The sequence below is a fragment of the Rhinolophus sinicus genome, chromosome X (assembly GCF_036562045.2).
Source record: "Rhinolophus sinicus isolate RSC01 chromosome X, ASM3656204v1, whole genome shotgun sequence".
Taxonomy (NCBI): domain Eukaryota; kingdom Metazoa; phylum Chordata; class Mammalia; order Chiroptera; family Rhinolophidae; genus Rhinolophus; species Rhinolophus sinicus.
The window spans coordinates 100,845,229-100,870,939 of record NC_133768.1 but is presented as its reverse complement, the minus strand read 5'-3'; the positions used below and the strand labels follow the sequence as shown (position 1 = coordinate 100,870,939).

General features: G+C 43.5%; 1 protein-coding gene across 4 annotated transcripts in view; it reads left to right on the top strand.

The window, feature by feature from the left end:
* The window catches only part of FGF13 (fibroblast growth factor 13), a 514,926-nt gene that overhangs the window by 6,808 nt on the left and 482,407 nt on the right, over positions 1–25,711 (top strand). Inside the window, exons 1-2 of one of the 4 annotated variants that reach the window (XM_019750478.2) lie at positions 13,263–13,425; positions 14,544–14,756. In XM_019750478.2, coding sequence (XP_019606037.1) covers positions 14,708–14,756 — 49 coding nt within the window. In that variant the 5' untranslated portion in view covers positions 13,263–13,425; positions 14,544–14,707. Of the gene's footprint in view, positions 1–13,262; positions 13,426–13,660; positions 13,891–14,543; positions 14,757–25,711 lie in introns of those variants that run through there. The other 3 variants (XM_074323637.1, XM_019750479.2, XM_019750480.2) reach the window with 3 other exon arrangements.

Below are 25,711 nucleotides of genomic sequence, written 5' to 3'. Positions count from 1 at the left end.
AGAACATATCATCCATCTACAGCAGAATACACCCTCTTCTCAAATATAGAAGGAAAATTCTCCAGGATAGGTCACATGTTATGTCACATAGTATCTGCAAATTTAAAATTATTGAAATCATACTCAGTATCGTTTGCGAACAAAACGGTATGAAACTAGAAATCAATGACAGGCAGAAAACTGAAAATTTCAGATATGTGGAAAAGGAACAACACACTCCTGAATTACCAATAGGACCAAGAATGAAATGAAAAACAATAATATCTTGAATAAAACAAAAATGGAAAAACAGCATACCAAAACTTATGGGATACATTCACAGCAGTGCTAAGAGAGAAGTGTATAGCAATAAATACCTATATTTAGAACACAGATGTGTTAACTTTACAGCTCAAGGATCCAGAAAAACAAGAATAAACTAAGACTGAAATGTGTAGAAAGAAGGAGATAATAAAGATCAAAGCACAAATAAATGTTATGGATAATAGAAAAAGAGTAGAAAAGATCAATGATACGAAGAGTTGATTTTCTAAAATGGTAAACACATTGATAAGCTTTTAGCTATCCTTAATAAGGAAAAAGAATGAGGACTCAAAAAAATAAACTTATAAATGAAAGAGGAAATATCAAAACTTACACCACAGAAATACAAAGCGTCATCTAAGAATACTATGAGTTATTATATGCCAATAAGTTGGACAACCTAGAAGAAATGGATAAATTCCTAGAAACGTATACTCGACCATTTCTGAATCATGAAGAAATAGAAAATCTGACTAAACCAGTAAGAAGTAAAGAGAGTAAATCAGTAATTAAAAACCTCCCAACAAAGAAAAGCTCGGGACCACATGACTTCACAGGTGAATTTTATGATACATTAAAAAATATTTAATGCCAGATCTTCTCAAAGTCTTCCAAAAAATGAAGAGAAGGGAACACTCCCAAATTCATTTTATGAGGTCAACATTACCTTGATACACCAAAGCCAGATAAAGATACCACAAGAAACAATAAGTACTCCTGATAAATATAGATGTAAAAATTCTCAACAAAACACTAGCAAAGTAAATTCAATAGTCCATTAAAAGAATCATATAAAATGATCAAGTGAGATTTATCCCTGGGATACGTGGATAGCTCAACATACACAATTCTATAAATGTGATTCTCAGTGTTAATAGAATGAAAGAAAAGTCATAACGAACATCTCAATAGATGTAGGAAAAGTATTTGATAAAATTCATTATCCTTTCATGACAAAAACTCAATAAATTGTGTATATAAGGAATATACCTCAACATAATGAAGGTCACATGACAAACCCACAAGTGAGACACTCAAAGGTGAAAGGTTAAAGGTAGTTCCTCTAAGATCAGGAACAAGACAAGTAAGTACGTCCACTCTCACCACTTCTATTCAACACTACTGGAAGTCCTACGTAGCCAGAACAATTAGGCAAGAAAATGACATTAACAGCATCCAAATCAGGAGGAAGATGTAAGATTGTCTCCATTTGCAGAAGACATGATCTTGTATACAGAAAATTCTAGAGACTCCACCAAAAAGCTGTTAGAATTAAGAAGCAAATTCAGTAAATGTTCAGGATACAAAATGAACATATAAAAATCAGTTGCATTTCTATACATGAAAAATGAACTATCTGAAAAAGAAATAAAACAATCCCATTTACAATAGCATCAAAACGAATGAAACGCTTAAGAATAAAGTTAACCAAAGAAGTGAAAGATCTGTTTACTGGAAAGTATAAGACATTGTTGAAAGAAACTGAAAAAGTCACCAATAAATAGAAAGATCATGTTCATGGATCAGAAGACTTAGTATTATTAAAATGTCCATATTACCCAAAGCCACGTATAGATTCAATGGGATCCTTATTAAAAGTCCAATGGCATTTTTCACAGATATAGGAAAAACAATCCTAAGTTTGTATGGAACCACAGAAGTCCTTGAATAGCCAAAGTAATCTTGAGAAAGAAGAAAACTGAGGCTTCACACTTCCTTATTTGAGACTACATTACAAAGCTAAAGGAATCAAAACAGCATGGTACTGGCATAAAACCAGAAAAATAGACCAATGGAATGGAATTGAGAGGCCACAAAGGGGGGCACGAACACTCTGTCGACAAAGGATAGTCTCTTCAATAAATGGTATTGGGAAAACTGGATATCCACATGGAGAAGAATGAAATTGGACCCATATCTTATACTACTTACAAAAATTAACCCAAAATCGATTAAGGATTTAATTGTAAGTCCTGAAATTGTGAAACTCCTAGGGAACATATAGCAAAAAAGCTCCTAGACATCAATCTTGGCAATGAGTTTCTGGATATGACATGAAAAGTATAGGTAAGAAAACCAAAGTCAATAAGTAGGACTATATCAGACTAAAAAGATTCAGCATAGCCAAAGAAACAATCAACAAAATGAAATGGGAACCTATGGAATGGGTAAGAAATATTTGCAATAAGAAATATCTGATCAGGAGTTAATATTCAAAATAGATAAAGAACTCATACAACTCAATAGCCAAACAAATATACAACCTAATTAAAATGTGAGCAAGGGATCTGAGTAGATGTTTTTCTAAAGAAGATATACAAATGGCCAATAAGTGCATTAACAGGTTCTCAAGATTCCCAATTATCAGGGAAATGCAAATCAAAATGACAATGAAATAATCATTTCATACCCACCAGAGTGGATATAATAAAAAAGACAAGAGATAAAAAGTGATGGTGAGGATGTGGAGAAACCATAACCCTCGTGCACTCTTTGGAATGTAAATTGACACAGCCATTTTAAAAACATTATGGAAGGTACTCAAAAAATTAAAATTGGAACTTCCATATGATCCAGCAATCCCACTTCTGGGTATATGTCTAAAAGAAATGAAATCAGTACCTTGAAGCAATCTCTGCCCTCATATGTCCATTGTAGCATTATTCAGAATAGACAAGGTATGGAAACAACTTAAGTGTCCATTGATAGATGAATGGATAAAGAAGAGATGGTAGATAAACACACACACACACACACACACACACACACACACACTGGAACAATATTCAGTCATATACAGAAAGAAATCCTGCCGTTCGCTACAATGTGGATAGACATCGGTGGCTTTATGCTAAGTGAAATAATTCAGACACAGAAAGGCAAATACTGTATGATGTCACTAGTATGCGGAATCTAAAAACATCCAACTCATAGAAACAGAGAGAAGAATGGTGGTTTTCAGGGCCCGAAGTGTGTTGGAAATGGGGAGATGTTGTTCCATGAGTACAACCTTTCAGTTGTAAGATGAGTAAGTTCTGGGGATCTAGTGTAGAGCATGGTGACTGTAGTTAATACTGCTGTTTTGTATACTTGATATTTGCTATGATGGTAGAGGTTTAATATTCTCACTTTTTGAACAACAATGAAATGGTAATCATGTGAGGTGAAAGATGCGTTAATTGACCTTACTTTGGTAAACATTTTCCAATACATACGTGTATCAAATCATCACATTGAATACCCTAGAGTTACATATGGTTATGTGTCAATTATATCCCAATATTGCTTGGGAAAAAAAAAAAAGAATTAAAGGGCTTTCCTCCGCCCCCCTTTTCCCTTCCCCCTCCTCCCGTTCCCCTTCCCCCTCCTTCTCCTAGTCCCCTTCCTTGTCCTTTCCCCTCCTCCTCCCCCTCCTCCTAGTTTTTAATGGTCTGGGATAGTTTAAATGATATTGAAAATGTTTTTTCAAAAAAGTTGAATTAAAAATGATGAACCCACCTCTTATGATGAGTTTTTCAGCAGTGGCTATTTATTCACTTTTTCAATCTCTTTTTTGATAATTTTAACACTTCTTGTTGGGTTGATTTTGGTTTCTAAAAAAATCATTCTTTTTCTCTAGGTTTTCAAGTTTCCTGCTGTACATTTTAATGTAATAACATTTCATAATTATTTAAATCTTTTGTGTTTACTTTTTCACTTCTTGTCTTATCAATATTTATTCTTTCTTTTTCCTCAATCAGACTTGCTAGAGGGTTATCTGTTTATTAGTCTTCTCAAAGAACAATTTTTGGCTATTTTCTTAATTCCATTGTTTTTGTTGTTAAAGCCTTTTCCTAGTTCTTTTTAGTGTAATTTGTGGTTCTTCACCAGATATCTATCTTAAGACAAATATTAAGTTTCTTTTATCTTTTCATCTTTGTTTGTTAATAGTGAAGACATTTAAGCACTTTTCTGACTACAGTACCCACTGTACAAGATAGGGTTTTGAATAAAGTGTTCTTTTCTTTTTAATTGCTTTCTACATTGTTTGTAATTTTGCATTTGACCAAATGGTGTTCTAGTAGTGTATTTCTTAATTGCTAAACCGTTACGTTTTCATCTTTTATTTATTCAAATTTTATAGCTGTTCGCTCAGAAAAGCTCTTTTTTGGTGTATTTTTAGAAAAGGACTGCCTTTCCTCTGTCTCTTCCTTCTTTTGGGTATCAGCAGTGAGCCATCCTCTTCTTCGTTTCATCTTCTGAACTCTTCCTTCGGTGAATCACATTTTTTAGATCCAGAAATTCTCTTTTTATGCTGCACATGTGCTCCTATTTTGTGTTGTTATCACTGTTTTTGTTCATGTTGTCATGTGTCTCCGCCCCACCAGTTATTTTCTTTAGGTGTGCATTCCTTCATCAACCTTCCTCTGGATGCTGGTTGCCAGACCCACACAGATGGTTATAAACTATTCCGTTGTCAACCCATCAGGGTCCGCTCATGGTGGAAGGGATTTCCGAGAGCTCTCCATGCGTTGGTAGACTCTCAAATGGTGGGAAATGAAGTACCTGAAGGTACCTTCCTCTTCCCAGGTCTCCTCTCCTAGTCCTTCTCTACATTGACCTAATCTTCTGCTTTAGTTTTTTTCTTTCTTGGCTCCTTGGAGGCATAAGAGACCAAGAACATGGTTCGATACTATTTTTCCAACCTCATAGTCTTTTTGTTCTGGGCCTTTCTGGTGCTGGTTCCAGGCTTTGCTCAGCACTCAAGAGAAAGCTCTAGAACACTTCTTTTTGCGGAGACTTCCCCAATGTCCAGGACCTCCCTAACATCCAGCTCTTCTCCATAGGCCTTTATAGCTATTTGGCTGAGGACAGGCAAGCCGCCTGCAGTTGGGAATGAGAAACAACTATGCTTAGGTTATCATCTTCCCCGAATCTTCTGTGTCTTATGAAGGAAAAGAAAAGAGGCCTTTTTATGAGTTGACCTGAGTTCCATGACTTCCCAGGCAATCACTTTATAACGATATAGGACTGGTGGTGAGGTTCAGGGCAGGTGGGACCTGTATCAGTCTAGATATAGTTATCAAAATAGAGTTACTAAAATATTTCCAAAAAAGGGTTTTTCATGTACAAACTTGGCTCATACAAATTGGAAGGAGCTAGAAGAGTCAACGTCCAAAAGGTTCATACCAGAATATCAGAGAAATGTCTCTAATAACTTCAAGTGGAAGCTTTGGAAGCTGTGCGGAACTCAGGAATTCTGGGAAGTTACCTGGTCTACCTGTAAAAGGTGACCAGGAAGTGGTAGCTCAGAGAGAACTCTGTGAAGCCACACTGTCTGATGGTCAGAACCTCCTGAGAATAGTGACTTCTACTTCACTCCCACCTTCCAAGTACTCAGTGAGTTTCTCTAAGTGGCATACTCTAACCTGAAGCCACATAGGGAAGAGGCTTATGGGTAATGTAGTTCCTGGCCTTGGTCGGAAGTTGCAGCAGTAGCTGAGCTGAAAGCAGACAATCTAGCACTGTACAAAGGCTAGAAGTGTAGAATTGTGAGTGTAGCTAAAGAGGCCTCTGGAGAGGACTGTTGGATCCTGGGTTCCAAAGCCATGGCTCTCTTGACTGGCATGCTTTGATGTGGCTCTCAGATATGTCTTCTTGAGTAACACAAAAGCCAGAACATCACTTACGCACAAGTCATGTGTTCTTCCAGAATCATCTGGCCCATGCCAACCAGTGCCAAGACTGGTACGTAAGCCTTCTTGACTGTTACCATCTGGCGGTGCAAAGTGTACAGGTTTTTGCAACAGAAAGACCTGGGTTCACATCTTGGTAGTGCTATCACTAGCTGTGGAGACCTGAGCAGGTAAATGCTTTTTCTCAGCCCTTTTCATTATTTATAAATGAAGGGTGACAATATCTCACTTTTCGGACAGTTACAAGAATGAAATGACAGTTTGTACAAAGCACTATATATTAATTGCCTGCCACATTTTTTTGTCATTTGTCTTGCTGCCTTGGCAGTGCTTCTAGAGCATGCCTACAGAGGAGAAAAATTATGCTGTTGCTTCTTATCCTTCCATAGCAAGTGGGGAACCTCAAAGGGGCTCCTCTTTTGCTGGTCTAGCAGCATGGACGCAAATGTCTTATCACTTATTTGAGATGCTCTCCCCAGAAGCAGACAACAGTAAATCCTGACCTTGCAGGCAGGGTGATGTAGAGAATAGGGAGGCTTTATATCACAGAGTGGAATCAATATGGGGGTGTGGAAGTAATAGGGAACAGTCATGCTCGACCCCAGTAGCGGGTGAGGGGATGAGAACATGAAAAGGGAAACTGCACTGGAAGTTACACTGGCAGGAGTGGAACGAAGAATAATAAAGAATTCCAGAAGTGGGAAAATGAGTCGGGGTGTTCCTTAGAGGAAACCAGTTAGCCGCATTCTGGCAGGTATGGGGACACCAACAGTGCTATGGGTACAGTCACTCCAACGATTCCAGGTGCTTATGCATTCTGCAACAGGTTAAATCACAGCCACTGGGGTACAAACAGTTTCATGTCCAGAAAATTGCAGGTTCAAGTGTCTCATCACTAGAAACTCAACTTGGTATTTTTAAAACATCTTCAAGTGATTCTTCTTTCCCTAAAATGGAAGTCATATCAATATCAGCTGGGTATTAGTGCTCTATGGCAGGTGTAAATATAGCCCTCACACCCTGGTACTCCAAAGAAAGTTCCATGAAATTTCCCAAGAAGACAGGGAAGTGTGAGGTCAACGGCACTAATAACACTTTGATGACTTAAACCACCAGAGGAAGAGGAAGATTCCCAGAATCTCTTAGTTCCCAAAAGTCTGAGCAAGAAGACATGTTGGAGAGAAAAGAAAGAGAGGAGTCACAGGTGGGATCTCTGAAAGCAGATGGAGTTTGTGGTGGAGACGTTCATGAGGGGTCAGCAACTGAGAAAGGATGCGGGAGGAGGCAGGATTGGGCCAAGGCAGAAGTTAAACTGAGAAGCTGGCCCGAGAAAGCCTTGGCCAACCAGGGAGCTGTGGAGTGAGGAGTGTCTGTCAGAAAGCCTGCATTGCTCCAATTTGGCCAGGCCTGGCTCAGTCCCTGGATGTGGGCTGTTCCAGGGAGGTGACCTCGGGTGAGGTCAGGGTTCTCCAACTGAGACAGAGACCGTGAAGGAGGTGACTGCTGGAAGCTGGCACTGACCTCAGTCGCCACAGCTGGGCAGTAAGCCCTTTCTGGACGGGGAATCTGGATAGTGCCCATCCATATCTACCACATGGTGGGGCGGGGTGCTCGGGGAGGTGGTCAGGTGTTGACAGAAAACGAAACGAATGAAAGCGCAATAAGCCCTGAGATGTCTGCTCTTGCTCTAATGCTTGGCTTTATCTTTGGAGAAATTTTAGCGGCACTAATTATACCATAACATTTACAAAATATGCAGTGTCATATAGTGGAAAGAGCAGGGATTTGGAAGCAGGTCTACCTGACCTGAGTCTCAGTCCTGGGTGTTCCTTTTTAGTGAGATCTTGGGTAAGTTATTTCACCTCTTAAATTTTTTCATCTGGAAAACGGAGATACTCATAGCCACTTACTCAGAGTGCTACTTTGGTATACAATGGCATAATCTGGATAAATATTGAATGCAGAGCAAGAAACCCAGTAAATTAAATAAATAGCGTTAGAATGATGAGGCAATTTACTGTGGCTTTGATATGCTGGGCACTATGGAAGCCGTGGAGTGGGTGTGGGACTTAGTCTTAGAAGACTTTAAACCATTGCTTGTCATCTAGGAGTTTATAATCTCATTGAGCATTCAAGATAAGGGCAAATGAGACTGTGCTAGCAACTTACTACTGGATTCAAGAATTTTTCAAAAAATAAAAGTTTTCTGCCTGAAGTGTTTTCTGTCAGCATTGTCAGTATAACCACTAGAATGGAGGCAAGAGCAGGATGTGAAAATCCTGTGGAAACTGACCTAGGCCATAGTCTTTTGTGTGTTATTTACTGGGACAGACAATGCCAGTGTCCTCTGTTTCTGACGTAGAGAAAATCGGGAGCATGCTGTGAAGAAAAGGACGCGTTCTTTTGATTACCCATGCTTCCAGACACAAAAGCTTTTGAATGTTGTGAAGTGATAGGGATTCTGGGTAGAGTGTGTGTGCTGTCCAGTCATGTTCCTTGTTTGGGAAGTAGGGTAGATCCTTGAACAAGCTCTAGCTCATTGTTTCCTCCTTCACGAGATGAAAGTGGCAAAACATTGAAAGTTATTCATTCCTGATACACAGCCCAACATCACTTTATAATGTTCCAAATGTTTAATTTCACCGGAGGCAGAAAATCACATATATGTTTGGTTTAGTTTGGGAAGATCTCAGTGTTAAGCTGTTTTTGAATAAATCATTAACATTTCTCTGCCATAACTTTCCCCCACTCTTAAGACCCATTCTGATCTAAGGAAGACCAAGAAACAGACATGGCTGGTTCCAAAAGTTATTCTAGTATTCTCATTTCAGTTATCTATTGGTGTGTATAACAAATCACCCCCAAACCAAGTGGCTGAAAAAAATCATTTTGCGGGTCTAGAATTTAGACAGGGTACAAGAAGTCTGACTCTTCTCTGCTCCATGAAGTCTAGAACCTCACATCTTGAATGGCTGGGAGCTGTCTGTGATGGCATTTCTTGGGTAATATGTCTCTGAAGCCTTGGTTCTTGCCGTCAGCTGGGTTCTTCAGTTCTCCTTCACCGGGTCTCCCGTATAGCCTGCTTGGGCTTCCACACACCACACGTCTTAGGGTGTCTGCCTACTGATTTTATTTTATTTTATTATTTATTTATTTATTTATTTATTTATTTATTTATTTATTTATTTTAAGGAGGGCGCAGCTCACAGTGGCCCATGTGGGAATTGAACCGGCAACCTTGGTGCTACCGGCACCTCGCTCTAACCCACTGAGCTAACCGGTGTCTGCCTTCTTAAATGCTCATTTACTTTCCCCAGAAGTGAAGTGGAGCTGCTAAATCTTTTAAAGGCTAGGCTTGGAATTGGCATAGCATCGCTTCAGCCACATTCTGTTGTGTGTGTATACACACAAGTGATGAGGCCAGCCTGGATCCAAAGGGACATTATCTAGAGGGTGGAGTGGCATATGCATACAGGATGAGGAGAAATTGATGGTCACTATTCCACTTACTATTACTGCATAGCTTATTACCCTACAATATAGCAGCTAAAAACATCCATTTCATTTTATGGGTCAGGAATTTAAGAAAGGACCACTGACTAGTTCTCCACCGATGGAGTCTGTCACAAGGTTAGAGGGCCACAGTCTTCTGCTGGTTTGATTGGGCTGGACATCTGAGATGGGTCTCTTGCTTGGCTGACAGTCAACGCTGGCTTTTGTCCCTGAGCTCAGTGAGCACTGTCAGCTGGAGAGCCTAGATGTGAACTCTCCCTCATGGCTAGGTAGACCTGGTGCATGGTGGCTGGCTTTCCCCAAACAAATGCCTCAAGAGGGCCAGGCAGAAGCTGCATGGCCTTTTCTAACCTAGATTAAAACCAACTCAGTATTACTTCCACCATACTCTATAGATTGAAGCAGTTACAAGGCCATCCAGAGTCACTGGGAGAGGACCTAGTGCCAGACTCTTAATGGCCGTGTTTTAAAACTGTCACAGTCATCATCTTTGGAGATTATCTTACCCAACTCTTATGTCACAGAAATCCACCAACTCACCTGAGATTCCGTTTGAATCAGAAATGAATCCTTGCGAAGCTCTAGTATTTGGATCTCAGAGTTGAAATTTCTGAAACATGAGTTTAAAATTAAAGTGACTTCCAACTCTCCAATCCTGGTCCAGTGAGTCTTTCTTGATCTCAAGTACCCTGGCTGGCAGTGTAAGTTATACCAGGCTGTCTCCTTTTCAACCAGCTTTCTGCTCTGAAGGTTTTTTCCACAATGAAAATCAGTCAGTCCAGTGAGCAGTGGTCTTGTCACTAAAACATCTAATTTGGTCTTGCCTGATGACAATGTCTCTACACTCAACCAGTCCAAACCTGCCAGGAAAAAGCCTGAAGTATATTTGTCCTCTGTGCTCCCACTCATCCCAACCTTAAGCTCTAGCACAGACAATGAAACTTCGTGGCTTTTTGCCCAGAAACACTGCTCAGATCTGCTAGGGGATGAGCAAAGATGGAATCCAGAGGCATTTTGGGGTCTGGCATGAAATAGACACCAGGTAGGTGATAGGCCCACGAGGATGAGACTCTTGGGACCTTTTCCACTTTCCTACCAAAGATTCAAGCTTCTGCCCCTTACTTCGGAAAACAACCCAGCTCTCCTTAGAGGCATGGCCATAGGGCATTTTTTTTTTTTTTTTTTTTTTTTGTAGACTATTGCTTTAATTCCAGGACTGAGTTACTAGACTACACAGGATAACTCCTGTGCCCACATTTTAGTAGATGTTTGGAGTTCTGTCCCATAGAGGGACGAGAGACAGGATGGATGGGACCATTTTACCCTGGTGACAAAGCAGAGAAAAGTCAAGTGATCTGGTAGTGCGAATTGCTAGACTGAAAAGTGAAGGTGCTTCAACCCTCCTGGGATGGGGCGGAAGGATCTGAGTGGGGAAGCGCAAGTGCTACAGGGATATTAGGTTGGTGCAAAAGTAATTGTGGTTTAAAAAGTTAAAATATTGCAAAAACAGCAATTACTTTTGCACCAACCTTGGTTGGGCTTTAATGAGAGGCTTTAAGACTGAGTCCTTTGGTGGTGGGGAAAAGACCACCCTCAGAGGGATGTCAGATCTTCCAACTGGCCGTCCCAAATTACTAATTAGCTTGGGGGCTGGTCACTGGAGCATGCCTTTTTCTGAGCCAGTACCAACAACATTCTGTTCATATTAAACACCTCACAGGCCTTTGAAGAGGGGAATACCCCTTTGCCTTTCGCAAAAGAGGCTGCCCTCGCAGGGTCTTCAGAAGATTCGTTTACATGAAATTGCTCATCCTGGCACTTGAATATTCACAATCCTCGGTCTCTGATGTGAATGCTCTTACAAGGTCATTGATTTGCCCCCATATGGACATACATCACTATGTTGTTCTTGCACGTAGTGTCTATTTTCTTTGTCTTCTGATTATTTCTTCTGCGGGATGTTTTATGGTGAAGAACCACACTTTATTTGACATGTTGGTGTTCATGCACAGGCAGACTCCTTTAATACTCCCATACTTGAAGATACCTCTTCAACTCACTTCAATCATATTAACTAACCTAGGTTTAGTCATATGCTAACTATTAGTATCCTTCAAGGAACAGGGTGATATCTGGCCTCCAGCTGGAGTGCCATTTGTGATAGCACGTGGGGTGAGGGTGGGGAACTTCTGACCTGTGCAGAGAACTTTCCTGGAAATTTTAATGTGGCTGGAAAGCTGAGACACTCAGGATAGACACAAGTATGGTGCTTAATATCTCCCAAGACAGAGACTGACCCTTTTCCCCCAAAGGTCTTGTTGCTTACAGGGGAATGTGGACAAGGTAAATGTTATGTGTACACAAGAGAGGAGTGTGTGTGTGTGTGTGTGTGTGTGTGTGTGTGAATGTGCTGAGTTGGTAGTTTGAGAAGACGTAGGATTTTAGGATTAGCAGATAGGTCCAGTGAAAATGTGCCTCCCCTCTCCTTTTAAGAGGCTGACAGGAGTGTTGAGAGGCCATGTGGTACATAATGGAAGAGCACTGTCTAAAAAGAGACTCAGCTGGTTTCTATCCTGGCTCTCCTAGTTTTTTTTATCCAGGCTCCACCATTTATTGGCTGTGTGACCTCAGGGCACTTCTGTAAACCTCTCGGAGCCTCAATTTCCACATTAAAAAAGTGAAAATAACAACAGTCTCAAGACTTCCTAGGCCTGTTGTGAAGATGAAATAAGATAATGATGTAAAGTATTTAGCATGCTGCTTGGCACAGGGTAGGCGCTAAATTCTTGATAACTGACTATTATTGGGTGTGAGCTAAGGACTGTTTATCCTCTTTCCCTCCACCTTTCCTCTAAAGCCACCGAAGTCTCCACCTCCTTTGAATTCTGATCATTTGAAGAGAAATTCCTTCTTTCTCAGACTACTGATTTTAATTAATAGTCTAACCTTGGGTTATATAATCACATTGTGTCATCAACTTCCAGATTATTAGATATTATTTACAAGAAAAACAGGCCTGGATTTCCTCCCAGACCCAGGACAGAGGCTGCAAATTGAATTTAGAGGGTTGCCGACCTGTAGAACCACGCTGGTGGCTAGGGTCAGACCACTCTCCTGGCCTTGATAGCCACAGCAGGCTCTTGTAATTGCGTTACCGCCTGGGATTCACTAGGACTAATCCATCTATATAATTTCTTCGCCTGGTCTAATTCCATTAATAAAACCGAATTAAGGAGCGGATGGGGTTGGGTGGGACGAGAGGAAGCGGATTTTCTGCTTGGATGTGGATGCCGCGTCTCCACTGCCAGTCTGGAGTCTTTGGTCTGATTAACGGCTGGCTCAGAGCCCTGCTTGCGCCCCGCCCCATGTCCCTCAGTAGAGTGTTCGGCTTTCGGTATTGGCGCGCCCAGAAAGGGCCATAGCGGAAAGGGTTTTCCGGGACGCCCCAGGGCTACCCAGTACATGCTGCCCTTTCCTCGGCTCTTTCTCCTCCGTCCGCCCCCTCTGTTACAGTTTCTGAACAGTTTTCTTCTAGTTCAAATATTCATGGACTTTGCTTGTGTTTTGTGACTAGCGTGCCCCAGGCGACACGTCGATGTCACTCATCTCTCTCTAGCACTCGCCCCCTGTTTCACCTCACTCCGCTTCCCTAGGGTTGGCGGTTCTGGGGGGTGGACACTCTTTACTCGGGTTTGCCAACCAGAGCTACCGGCCTTAGGAGGAGGGGCCTGCGTGTGGGGGTGGGAGGCGGCAACCGCCGCGGTCGGTTTCACTCTGTGCCCTAGTGACATCCAGATCCCAGCGCACCCTTCTCACAGAGAGCCAGGCCATTTCAACTTGAGCTGCTGGCCAGAGGAGGCGAGGAGTCGCTGACTCCCCGACTGAGATCCCACCGCTCAGTGTAGACGGTGGCCACCAGCGGAGTCCCTAAAGTGTAGGTGGCGAGCAGTGCGGGCCCGGACAGCACTGTGGGGATTACAAGCGATTGTAGCAGAGCGTGTAACGGGAGGAGTGGTGTAGCGGAGCGCTCCAATCTTGGCGGTCGACTGTGTGAGTCCGCTCGGGCGACACCCGCCGGCCCTGCGTGCCCCGTAGGGCCTGGTGGACGCCCGCCTGACAAGCTTGCGGGCTCTCTGCTGGGCTTGCCGGGGTTTTGCCAACCGGAGGCTGACGTCGGCGCGCCCCTGCCGAGCTGTCCCTTTACTACAGCGGGCCGGCGGCAGTGTGCCGCCCCGCCCTCACCAGCCGCCGCCCCCCTCGCGTGCCAACACCTTGCCGTGGATATAGAAGGCGCCACCGTGTTGAGTCTCAGCTTCGGGACCCGAGAGTTCTTTGGAACGAGAGCGCGAGCCAGGGAGCGGGCGAGCTCGGAGGGGGTGTGGGTGTAGGGAGAGAGCAGGTAAGGGCTATCGGTTCACGCTCCAAGGTTGCGAGCAACTCGCCCCCCCCCTTTGGTAAAATAATAGGAAGCTGAAAATTGATTAAACAGAAAGAGGCGACCCTCCCCTCTCGATTCTCCGCCGGCGAGGAGCTGCGCGGCTCTGCGGTGTAACAGGCTTACACGTTGCTCATCACATGTTCAAACATTTCCCTTTCGGGGAGGCTCGTTATTTTTAAGTGAATATTTTCGTCTTTGTTTTGATTTCTTAAAAACCTTCCTCGGGGTTCTATTTTGATTTGAGTTGGCGGCCCACAGCGGGTTGTGAGAGGGGGGGAAGCAGCCCGCCAGCGCGCGGGGCAGCCCACCCAGGCAACTCCCGGCGCGGCCAGTGTCGGCCGGGAGAGCGGCCCGCACGGAGCCGGGGGAGGCCGGCGGCGGAGCCGGGGAGTCCCTGTCGCCCCTCTCTGCCGACCCGGGGTTGCGAGCGCGGTTCTGGTTGGGCAGGCCCGCGAGCAAGCAGGAGTGGCGGGCGAGGGGCGCGGAGGGAGCGCCGCGCCGCTTTGTCTCCACTTCTTGAGACTGGCAATCGGCTCCTCCCGCGGCCCGCCGCTGGGGATCGCGGCGGCGGCAGCGGCTCCTCCTTCACCCCTTTCTTCCCCACTCTCTCGCAGCCAGCGGCGGCGGCGGCAGCGGTGGGGAAAAGCAGATTCCGCTCCGACCCACACCGAGGGAAGCTTGCGGTCACGTCTTGCCGCCCTAAGCACTCTCTCAAGTCCGGCCCGCTCGGCGAGGACTTCCGTCTCCTGGGCGAACCTTGTCAAGCAAGCTGGGATCTATGAGTGGAAAGGTGACCAAGCCCAAAGAGGAGAAAGATGCTTCTAAGGGTAAGCCCTCCCGCCGAGTCCGCCTGCTTCCCTTCCCTTGTTTTCCCTTGCTCCCCTCGCGTGCGCGCCGCCCTTCAGCGGCTCCCGGTCTCCTCCTGGAGCCTAAACTGCCCATGACCTCTGCGACCCCCGGGCGAGAAAGGGGGGGTACCGGGGCCTCTTTGGAGGGGGGATTCTGGGTTAGCACCACTTTCCTTCCTTCCTCGTGGAATTGTTGCCCCGCGAGTGCCTCCAGTCTCTTCCACTCCCCATCTGGGCGCACCGTGGTGGCGCTGCGGGCAGCTGAAGCTGCTGCAGCCGGGAGCGCTGGGAACAGTGCTGCCTGCTACCCGTCGGCCGCCTGTCTGTGCGAGTGCATGTGTGTGCGTGTGCCCTAGTGTGTATATGTGTGCTACGCGGGTGCAACATGGTTACATACTCAGGAAAATGCCCCACTCTCAGAACCCCAGCTCGATCTACCTTCAAACCTCTCTCCCCGCCCCCAATGCAAACAAAGAGCTTGGCCAAGATGCAAACCCCTCCCCCCACGCTCCTTTCCCCCTCACAACCCTTACTCCATAACTCTCTACCCTCCACCCCATAAGGCAGGAGCTTGCAACCTTCGACATGCCGCGTGCAAAAGTGAGCAATCCCTGTGCCCTGGCGCCGCCCGCGCTGCGCCTTGGCAGCACAGCGTCGCCAAGCCCCGGGAGAACAAAGGCTGTTGTCCTCTTGCCATTAGTGCCCAGCGGGAGCGGGCCTCCGTGGAAGGGAGAGTGCCCCCCCTCAGCTCTCCCGGGTTCAGCCACCTGGCCCATGGCCCCCAGCCGCCGGTCCCCTGGAGTGCGCGTCTCAGCCTGGGGTCTCCCACCACCGGAGGGTTGGGGAGCCGCAGCAGAGCAAGGCTCAGGCTTGGGAGAACTCAGAAGGCAGGCGCGTCCCCCTTGGTCCCTGCCGGTCCTAGCCGCTGACTTGCTGAGGACCTTGCGTAGTAGCTTTGGCAGTAAACTGGAGACAGCATCCTTGGAGACCCGGGTGCAGAGAGAGGCACAGAGAGGGGGTGTGGTAGAGCAGTGGCGAAAAGGCAGGTGCCTTAGGTGCAAGTGTCTGGAATGGCCACATAGCAGACGCTGAAGTGGACTGGACCGGCCTTGAACCGCAGCGACACATGCCGAATCCACGTTGCAGAAGTGGGGCTGCAGTGTGTGTGTGGGAGCCCCACCTTTCGTTCACGGGGCCCCTATTCCACCATGAGCCTGGGGCCCCCTTCCCTCCCACTCCTTTCCCTGTTCCTTTTTCTCATCTCCTCCTTCTCGCCTCTCCCCATCTCTCAGAGCTTTCTTTCCCCAGAGATTCTAGGGCAGCGCCAGCCCTCCCCCGCGGAAAGTTGTCAAAGTCTTCAGCTCAGGGCCTTTATCCTTGTTTCTAAATGGAGCCAGTTCTCTTCCAACTAGGCAGAGCTTTGACGAAAGGCTCCGGAAGTTTGTTTGGGGGGGTAGGTTAGATCTGTGGTTACCACTTGTCTGGCTCAAGGCTACAGTCCAACCTTTGGGACTCACTCATACATGCTGGCTGTTTGAGGCTTGAATCCTACTGATTAATCTGAACAGTGACTTAGAATGTAGCTCTCCTGCTACACATTTCTAGAGCTGTCCTAATTGTAGGGCATCCTAAAAGGGGCATTTATATACTAAGAGAACATGACTTCCTGGTTGTTAAAAGGTTTTGTTTTCCACTGAGGGCCCAGGAACGTAAATGCAATTAAAGTTTGTAGCACCAAATTGATCTAGGCAAGTGCTTCCCCTGCTGAATCTGGGTGTTTGTTTCAAGTTTGTTTCTGGAACTTCGGTTTTTGATTTCTGTCAGGTGGTAACCACCTAAGCTTTATTTCACGCTACCTTTGGGAGAACCTTGAAGCCAGATTCATTCACAGAAAATGCGTTGCTGTTTTAGGAATATAATTTGCAATTGTCCAGAACCAATTAAGTCTAGAAACATCAAGGCAAGTTTCTGTAACTCAGTAATGAAAATTTTACTAGGCGTATGTCATAACATTTTCTTATGTTGACTCACCACATTGGTAATCGAATACTTCTCTGTAGGAATTGTGTAATTAGCATTTGGAATTATGGTTGTAATTAGAATAAATTAAAGTAATTTTATAAGGCAACTTTTAAGAAGGAGTTTCACTTTCCTGAGGAGATGGGAATCTTTTGGCGGCTAAGAGCGGGAGTCCCATTTCTCCCTTTCTGTTTGTTGGTGAATTTAGCCCATTTTCAAAAATGTGAATGCCTAATAGTCCTTAGTATTTTCTTTTCAAGTATGTTAAAAGTCTTATGTGACTAAATTTTAAACACGACTTTTTATGTTACAGATGAAAGATACCAGGCCTGTTGCTATTTTTAACCAGTAAAATTTATTGATCATATTCATGAAGAGGCTTAGTTATTCATACATTTCCTATATATGTCTCTCTCTCTCTCTCTCCACAATATATATATATATATATATATATATATATATATATATATATATATATATTTAAGCTAAAGGACTCATGAGCACTCTCTTTGTAACGTAGCGTGGTATAGGATTGAACATTTAATAGATGCTTTGAGTATCCACACATTTGATTTTGAACAGTGGTATGACAAATGATTGAATCAAGTCAAATAATTTAGTATCAGTTTGAAAGAATTTCATAATCTGTTTTCAAGAGCCTACTGCTTATTTAAATTCAGCCTCCCACCCCATCATTCAGGGTTCAAGCCACAGCCTGTCACAACTACATAGAAGATTATGATAGAGTACAGCCTTTCTGGAGTTTTTAAGCACAGGTAGTAGGGAATCAGTAAATTATGTTGTGCTGCTTAATGAAATACGGCTTTCAGAGCATATAAATTTTTTTCTCAAATGACATTTTCTCAAACTCATGGAGGTTCAGGCCAGTGACGGACAAGGATCTTTTGGATAACCTTTTCAATTATGTAGCCAGCCAAGATAGACTGTTCTCTTTGGCAGGGGAGAGGGTATCTCGATTCTCCTTGAAACTATTATATCATAATGGCCCCCTGTGCAGCAAATCATCTTTTGTGTATTTATTCATGCTTTGCATAAACTTTGAGATTGACAGGTGTGTATCTAGTTTGGGGCACTCAGCTCCTGAATAGGAGGACCTATTTCTATTTCCGGGAAAAACTAAGCAAAACATTTGTTTGTTGAAGCAGATAATCACTTAGCTTTGACTCGCTCTTCTTTATCTTGTCGCATAAGGTCTTTTCAGCAGTTCTGTTAGAAACGCACTCAGTCAAGGCTGTGTCTGGTTTACTGTAACTGTGCTCCTGTGGCATTTGGAAATCATGTAGCCTGCTACAAATAAAACCAGATCATGTCTGGTTTGAGTAAAATTGCTAGACAACTCTCGATTTCAAAACTGCCATTTGGTTTGTAGCTACCTGTTTGAAATGGGGTGTGTTCTTTTCTACAACCCTTTTTCTTGTGCTTAGCCACAGAGCCATCACACCCCAGGCAAGTTTCAAGGTTATGTGGACTGTGGGTTCTCTCGGTGGGATGGCTGGCACCAGCTTCAGGCTGGTCTTATGCTGGCTGCTGGGCAATGCAGGACAATTCCAGGCATAGTTCAAGAAGGCAGCCGCTTGCACAGCTGGTGCTGTAACGAGTTGTGGTGCCCACGTGCATTTATGGGCACAGCTCATTTTCTGCTCACTTCCTGGCCTTTTCCAATGGCCACTCGAATACCTAAGAAGGACAGGGTATTGTGGTCGGGCAGCCAACATATCAGGCCTTGAACCCTGAATTCCATTCCAAAAGATCATCTTGGCTTTGGTGGATTACTGTAATAGCGTCCAGCAAGTGTCTTTCTCAGCCTTGGGCCAAGCCAAGCAGGTGTTTAGAGGTATTTTACCCACAAGAAATGACGTTGGTGACCTCTTATGAAAAACTGACAATCATAGTCTCCCTCTTACTCATGTTGGGACTTCTTTTTATTTATTTATTTTTTACTTCGTGAATAACTCATCATGGACCAGTGCTTTTATGGAATGTTATAAGCCCCATATTTTCTTCTGGGCTGAAGATGGTGATTGCAGCCTGGGTGAGGGGCTGTGGCCAGGGAGATCTCAAATCAGATATGTTAATCTGTCCTTGGGGATAGGTACAGAAGATGAGTGCACAGTACCCCCAATCCTCTTCATTATTTCTAGTGGTGTGCAGCTTCTTTATTGACAGAGGCTGAAGGTAGAAGGGGGAGCAAGTTGGGACATGGGTTCGGGGTACTGTATCTTCTCCCTTACTTAGTACTGCTTCCTCTAAGTCTCTTTCCAGGGCAATTCAAATTGTTAAAAGGGGTTAGGATGCATGCTCGGGCTGGAGTGGAGATGTGGGTGAGGTTCGGGTGGTATTGGATGTTGGGTTGGGGCCTGGGTGAGAAGCAGAAAGTGAGCTGTGGGATGAGGGAAGGGGTTGAGGTCCACACCTAAGCATGGAAATGTGTAGTGGCCTGGAGAACAGGATCAGAACTGGGGAGAGTATTGGAATCAGGCTTTGGGTGGTAAACTGGAGGGCTGATTTGTGAGGCAGTGAATGGGGAGATGAAACTGTTAGCTTTCCAGGTCTCTTTGCAGCTGTGCTGTTTTATGTTTAAATCATCTCATTCTGGGAATTACAATCCACACAGAACAACCGGAATGTGTTGCAGCTCTTGAAGTATATCTAATAAAAGGGATTTCTAGTGTGGGCTTCATTATGGCTTATATTTTTGGATTTGAGAAATTTGAAAGGAATAGAAAATAATTGCCAAGATTAAACAATTCAAGGAGAAAAACAACACGAATTAAAGTACGGTGGTGGAGGGGATCCTACAGGTCTGTTACATTGCTAAACTCAACATGATTTTGAAATGTGAAGATTAGGGGCATCATATGGTTTCAGTAATTAGCGAAGACAAACGTCCGCATAAATCATTGTCTGCAGTCACTGATTTTCCTTTCCCTATCCAGAAGACTTGTCAGTACCAGGATTTCTTAGGACAGGCTGCGGACTGGGTTTCAGGCTCATTGTCCTGGGTGATGTAGTTCATCTTTAGTCCGTCCTCACTAAGTGGAAAGGTAGCTTACCTGTTTGTGATACACCAGTTCTACGAACTCACTTTAATTACATTCCTGACATTTTAAAATGTGGCATTTTATCACTTTGATGAATGCCATATCTTGATGGAAGCATTTCTTAGGGGCGTGGATTTCTGGGTAAATGCACTAATTTTCCAAAGAAAGTGAAATAGTATCTAATTTGGAGTCCTTCTGACCACCACTGCAGCCTGCAGGTTTAATTCCTCCTTGAATTGGATGGCCATTTATTTTTCTCCTGAGCAGTGTTTTCCAGGATATTAACACTGAAAATGATGTTTTATATTAGAAAAGAGAGAAGGTCTTGATTCTTGGGGCAAGCTGGAAATGTGGAGAACTGTTATTAAGGATCTGAGTTTGTTAGAAACATTAAGCCTAGATTACAATTACTGTACGTTGAGATTACTATAGAGCAGTGCTCAAGCCCTACCGGTGCCTCTGCCCTTTGAAATGGCTTGAGCATTGATTTTCAAATGGAAATGGTAGCAGTGTCACTGGCTGATGACCTTCCCCACAGGTAAAGGACAGAGGGTGGTAGGTGTCCTTGCTGATTCTTTTTAACTCTGGCAGCACTCTTGGCTTCTGCTGGGATGTGGTTTGGATATGGTTTGGGTGGGTTGCGTTGACATTCTAGAGGGTGTTCTAGGGCCGGGCTGAGCTGGGTCTCTTGCTTGTCCTGCGTGCTGTAGGGATTCTGCAGAGACCCCAGATTTGATTTAGACAATGACTGTTTGTCCCAAAGGAATTCTCAGGTATATGTCTGTTCTTTCTGGACCCTGTCAGTGGGGCCTGGGAAGAAAGAATATCTTCTGGTGAAAGGCAGGCCTGGTTAGAGGCCAAATTAGAAAGGAATTAATTACAAAAATAGTATATACCCAATTTCCTTTTTTAGAATTGAAGATTATACACAGGAACATACCCAAATCTTTAGTGTGCATCTGGATTTTGACAAATGTTTAAACCCATGGTATCATTACCAAAATCAAGAGACTGAATTTTTTCATCACCCCAGAAAGTTCTCTTATGTCCCTTTCTTGTCATTGCCCCTTCAAAGGCAACTACCATTTTGATTTCTGTCATACGTTAGTTTTGCCTGTTACTGAATTGAATATAAATGGAATCATGCAGTATGTACTCTTTATTTCTGAGACTTAGCCACCTCGCCTTTCAGCATACTTCCTTCCCTGGTTGACACGTATTCTCCTTGTCTTGTCCTCTGGTTTCTTATAAGAACCTCTCACCTGCCCCACACTAGGGCACTCACTCATCAGGGCCTTGAACTTGGCAGGACCAAAAGGAGTATTTGTTAAATGATCTAGTCAGGTAAGGAATTCCTTTTAGCAGAGATATGTTTTATTCTTTTAATAACAATACCAGTAATCATAGTTATTGTTATCATTATAATAACTTCTAAATTATCAAGCACTTACTATTTACTAGGCATTACATTATTTTTACATATATCTCATTTAATCCCATGATAGCGAGATGAAGTAGGCATTAGTATTTACAGACTTCAGAGCTGAGAAAATTGAAGCTCAGAGAGATTACGTAGTTTGTGTGACGTCACACAGCTGGTAAATTGCAGATTGTACAGTGCTTGGCATTGCAATAATCAATAAATGATTATGTAATGCACGCAGTAATCAATATATAATTGTGTAATGCATGTACCATGCACATATCAAAACTCACTGGTCTCATCCTATGTTCATTTCCAGTTTGTTGTCCTATCAGAAAGCTGTTTGATGGAGAAAGGCTCTGTCAGTGACTCACTGTGACTTAATCTGAGATGCCTGGGGGTTAAAATTTACATTTTAAATGAGGATTGCCAGAGGCAGACCTTTAATCCAAAGGAATTAATGTCAATGGGTGACTTTCTGACACCTACATAGGTTTGGGAAGTAATTCTGGTGGGGGTCCTACAAATACTAGTTTCTGAGCACTGAGTACATGCCAGGTATTTGACAGGAAATATCTCATGAAATCTTCATAACACTGGAGGACAGATACACATACTATAATTATTCTCATTTGACAGATGAAAAAACTGAGTCTCAGAGATTGAGGCAGCCGTAGGTCACCTGGGTAGCAAGATGGTGGAGTGAGGTTTTGAGCCAGGTCTCCCTGACTTCAAATCCACTTCTTACCTAGGCAACACAGTTGTTTTTTTTCTAATCTAGGTTTGCACAAAGACAAAATTACTTCCCATTTGCCCCGGGGACATGATTGGGAAGCATGTACCTGTACATGTATGATTGCTCCAGAGCTGTGGACTTGGTGTAACGGGCAGAACTCTCAGCATTTCTTGGGTGACTTTTCCACACCAGACACGGTGTTGGGTCGGGGCGCGCAGAGATGAAAGAAACCCAGTCCTACCTTAGTGGTGCCCTTTCCTTCATCTTTGGCCTCGACCATTGTCTTTCTACTATCCATGTACATTGTCTCTCACTTGACCATGACTGTGACATTCAAGATTCAAGCATCTGTCCATTTGAAACTAATAGTACTTTTCCCCAGAACTCTGTCTGGGAGCTTGTTTCACTTGTAAAGATTATACTTCCTCTTAATTCACTGCTAGGTAAAACTCCCAATTGTTTATATTTTACTTACCATTACATGGTATATGCTTTAATTTGTCTCTCATCAGAATTATGTCTCATTTCCCTTCTCTGTCTTGCTCTCTCAACCCCACCTTGTTCTCCTTCCCTCCCTCCCTCTTTTAATCCCCCCTCCCTTTCTTGTCAACAGATGTCAGTGGTTTTTCATTAACCAAATGATGTTCCTTAGTGTATACTGGGCTCATTGAAGGGTTCTCATTTCTGGATTTTCTCCCTTGATAGCTAACTTAAGCAAAAGAACCTCCCCCCTCCTTCCACGGAGAAGCTTTTCACTACTTATTATATAACTCATTTTAAATGGGTAAAAAGTACAAGCTTCACATTTTACACAATTTATGCTGTCTTCAGTTAGATAATATATCCAAAAATATATCTTAACAGAGACACACGCTTTGAATGAGCACATTAATTATAGTTCTCAAAGTTAGGAATCATGTAGTGTTTGTGCTGTAGAACCTGTGTTTAACAGCCGTAATTAACAGTAATAGGTCTGTTGCATGGTTGTATGTTTAATAAGAAACGTGAAACACAGTTCTCAAAAATCCCTCCAAATGATGTAGGTAGCATGTCTACTGTTATTGAACTGGGGGTTAGTAAACAGATTGAGTTCTTAAAATATTTATCTTGCTGTTAAAAGTAGAAGTAAACAGCCTAAAGAAGGCAGGCTGAATGCAGTTCTTGAATATGCCTGGAGATATTTTCAGAATCTTCTTTCAGCCATGACTTTGAAAGCATTGTGAATTCACCTGCTTATTTTGCCTTTGATTCTCTATGTGTATGCTTGCATCTCCCCGTGGGGGGTTCACCTAACATGAAGACTTCCAAGAGCTCTTGGATTTGCGTGTGATGATTTTCGGAGATCCGGGAACAATGTGAGCCATTCCCCTGGAAACAGGGCCAGACGCTCCTCGCTGCTGTCATTCCAGGGAGCGTTTGTTTTTGACTAGCTGGGAAGTGGACGGTAGCACTGGATGGTCTGGTTGACCAGTGTCCCTCTGTCGCTGTAGATCTGGCCAACGGGTTTATTACAAACCTCAGTGTGCTCGTTAGCCTCGTGATGTGCTGGCTGCCTAAAAAAGAAACACGGAAAAGTTGTGTCACCAAAGGTGAAACTTGACGAAGAGCCGCCGGGCGCCTAGCATGACAAAGCTCCTTGCAGGCGTTGGCTGCGGCGGCAGCGGGCAGCGGACACCCACTTTCCCGGCCTGGTGTCCACAACCGGGTCCGCTCGCGTGGGGCCCCTGAAAAGTGAGCGGCGACCGGAGCCTGCGGAGCGGGAGGTGCTTTCGGCTGCAGGAGGGGGAAGGGGTCTGCGCTCAGGTCTAGACAGCGGGCTTTGGCAGGCAGCGCTAAGATGGTAGCTTCTGGAGGACCCGCCCCTGTCCCCGCCCCTGCCCGGCAATCGGAGAGTCCTTGCTTTGCATATACTTGACCCACCGGGCTCACAGGGCTGTCTCCTCAAAGGCCAACTTGGAAGGCAGGTTCCAATCAAAGCCTTCAAGTCAGGGCTTGGCCAACGCCAGAGCTTGGCTTCCTCTGTCTTCTGGTCAATGCTAATTCGGTGTTAGCAGTTCAAAAACATAGCATGCATGTTGAGCAGAATGATCAGGGCCGTTTTGAATATATTTGTGTGCTTTTATATTGTTTATGTTTCACTGCACTGACTTTTTTTTCTTCAGATTACCAAATAATTCTTGTTTACTGGGGACAAGTGGAAAAGTCATAAAAGCATAGAGAAGAAAATAGCACTCCAGGGTCCCACTCCTAGCTTAACTTTTTTGAAATTTTCCTTCCAGTCTTTTTTCTCTTCGTTTTATAATACATATACAAGGATAATCATCTTTAGGTGTATGTGTGGGCTCATGCAGTATGTACTATAACCTTTTCTCTTAACAACATGTTAGAATGTTTTGCTGTGTTATTAAATAATCTTCTGCACCACCATTTTTAGTGTGCACACTGGGTTTACACTTGGGGGTGACCAAAGGATAGTTGGAGATATTGTGCCTGTGTGTATGAAAGGTTTTTCTGTGTGGCCTTGAGAGCCTTCCCACTGAGCTACACAAACATCATTTGTATTTTATAAATGTACATATACAAATATGTGCATATATAAAGATACAATATGCATGCATAAATCTGTAAGTAGATAAATCAATGCATGTAGATAATAAGTGTATGTCTAGATACACACACAAATATACTTAGAATAAATCCCGGAAGAATAGACACTAAAAGGAATCTATGGGTGGTTGGCTTATAGAAGATATACAGTTTTCATTTGTATCCTCCATTTTCTGTACAGTGGACATATATGATGATATTCATGATCTAATAAAAAAGTAGTATAAGCAAAATATTGCTCATGGATTTTCTTCAAACTGACTTTTCTACTCCAGCTTCTACCCTTGATCTGGAATGTTCTACCTATTCCTTTAGCATTTTATGATCCTCACGTCCAAGCTTAAACCACATCTTCCAGGAAACCTCTCACCCTGTTTATGTTTTTATCTCCCCAACTAGACTGTAACTTCCCCATGGGTCCTTTTCACAAAAGAGGCCGTCGATAAATGTGTTACTTAACCGCCATACTAAGCATCCTTTCTAGGTTTCTTTAAATGTTCCCGTCCCTTTGAACTCCAAACTGTACCAAAAGCCTTTAGAAGACAGCAACATTCCTGGATTTAATGTGCTCATTTAATTCGGCATTGAATTTCTACTTTACAATGGGCCATCTTTCATGTAAAAGTGGCTATGTGGTAAAAAGCATGGATTTTAGAGACTTGGGTTCACATCTGAGTTTCTTATTTGATGTGTGATTTTTGGGCAAATATCTTTCGAAGCCTCTCCACAATGGAGATAGTTGTGTTTATCTCACAGGCTTATTTTAAAGATAGAATGAGATAATATATGGAAAACATACTTAGAATTTGGCCAATGGTGATATAGATAATATTACTAAAATAGTAGTGATTTTCATATTGATTATTCAAGTTAGACTGTTCTCTTTAGGGGGCTTGTTGGCCATAGAAACAAGTCTACACATTCAAACATGTGTCTGAAAGTCATACTCCAGTTTAATGGATTTAATCTTGTGATATGGTGGCTGAATTAATAAAATTCATGTATTGATTCATATATTAATTTACTCAATAAATATTTATTGACCCTCCCATGTGTCAGCTACTACTCCAGACACTGAGGATATAAC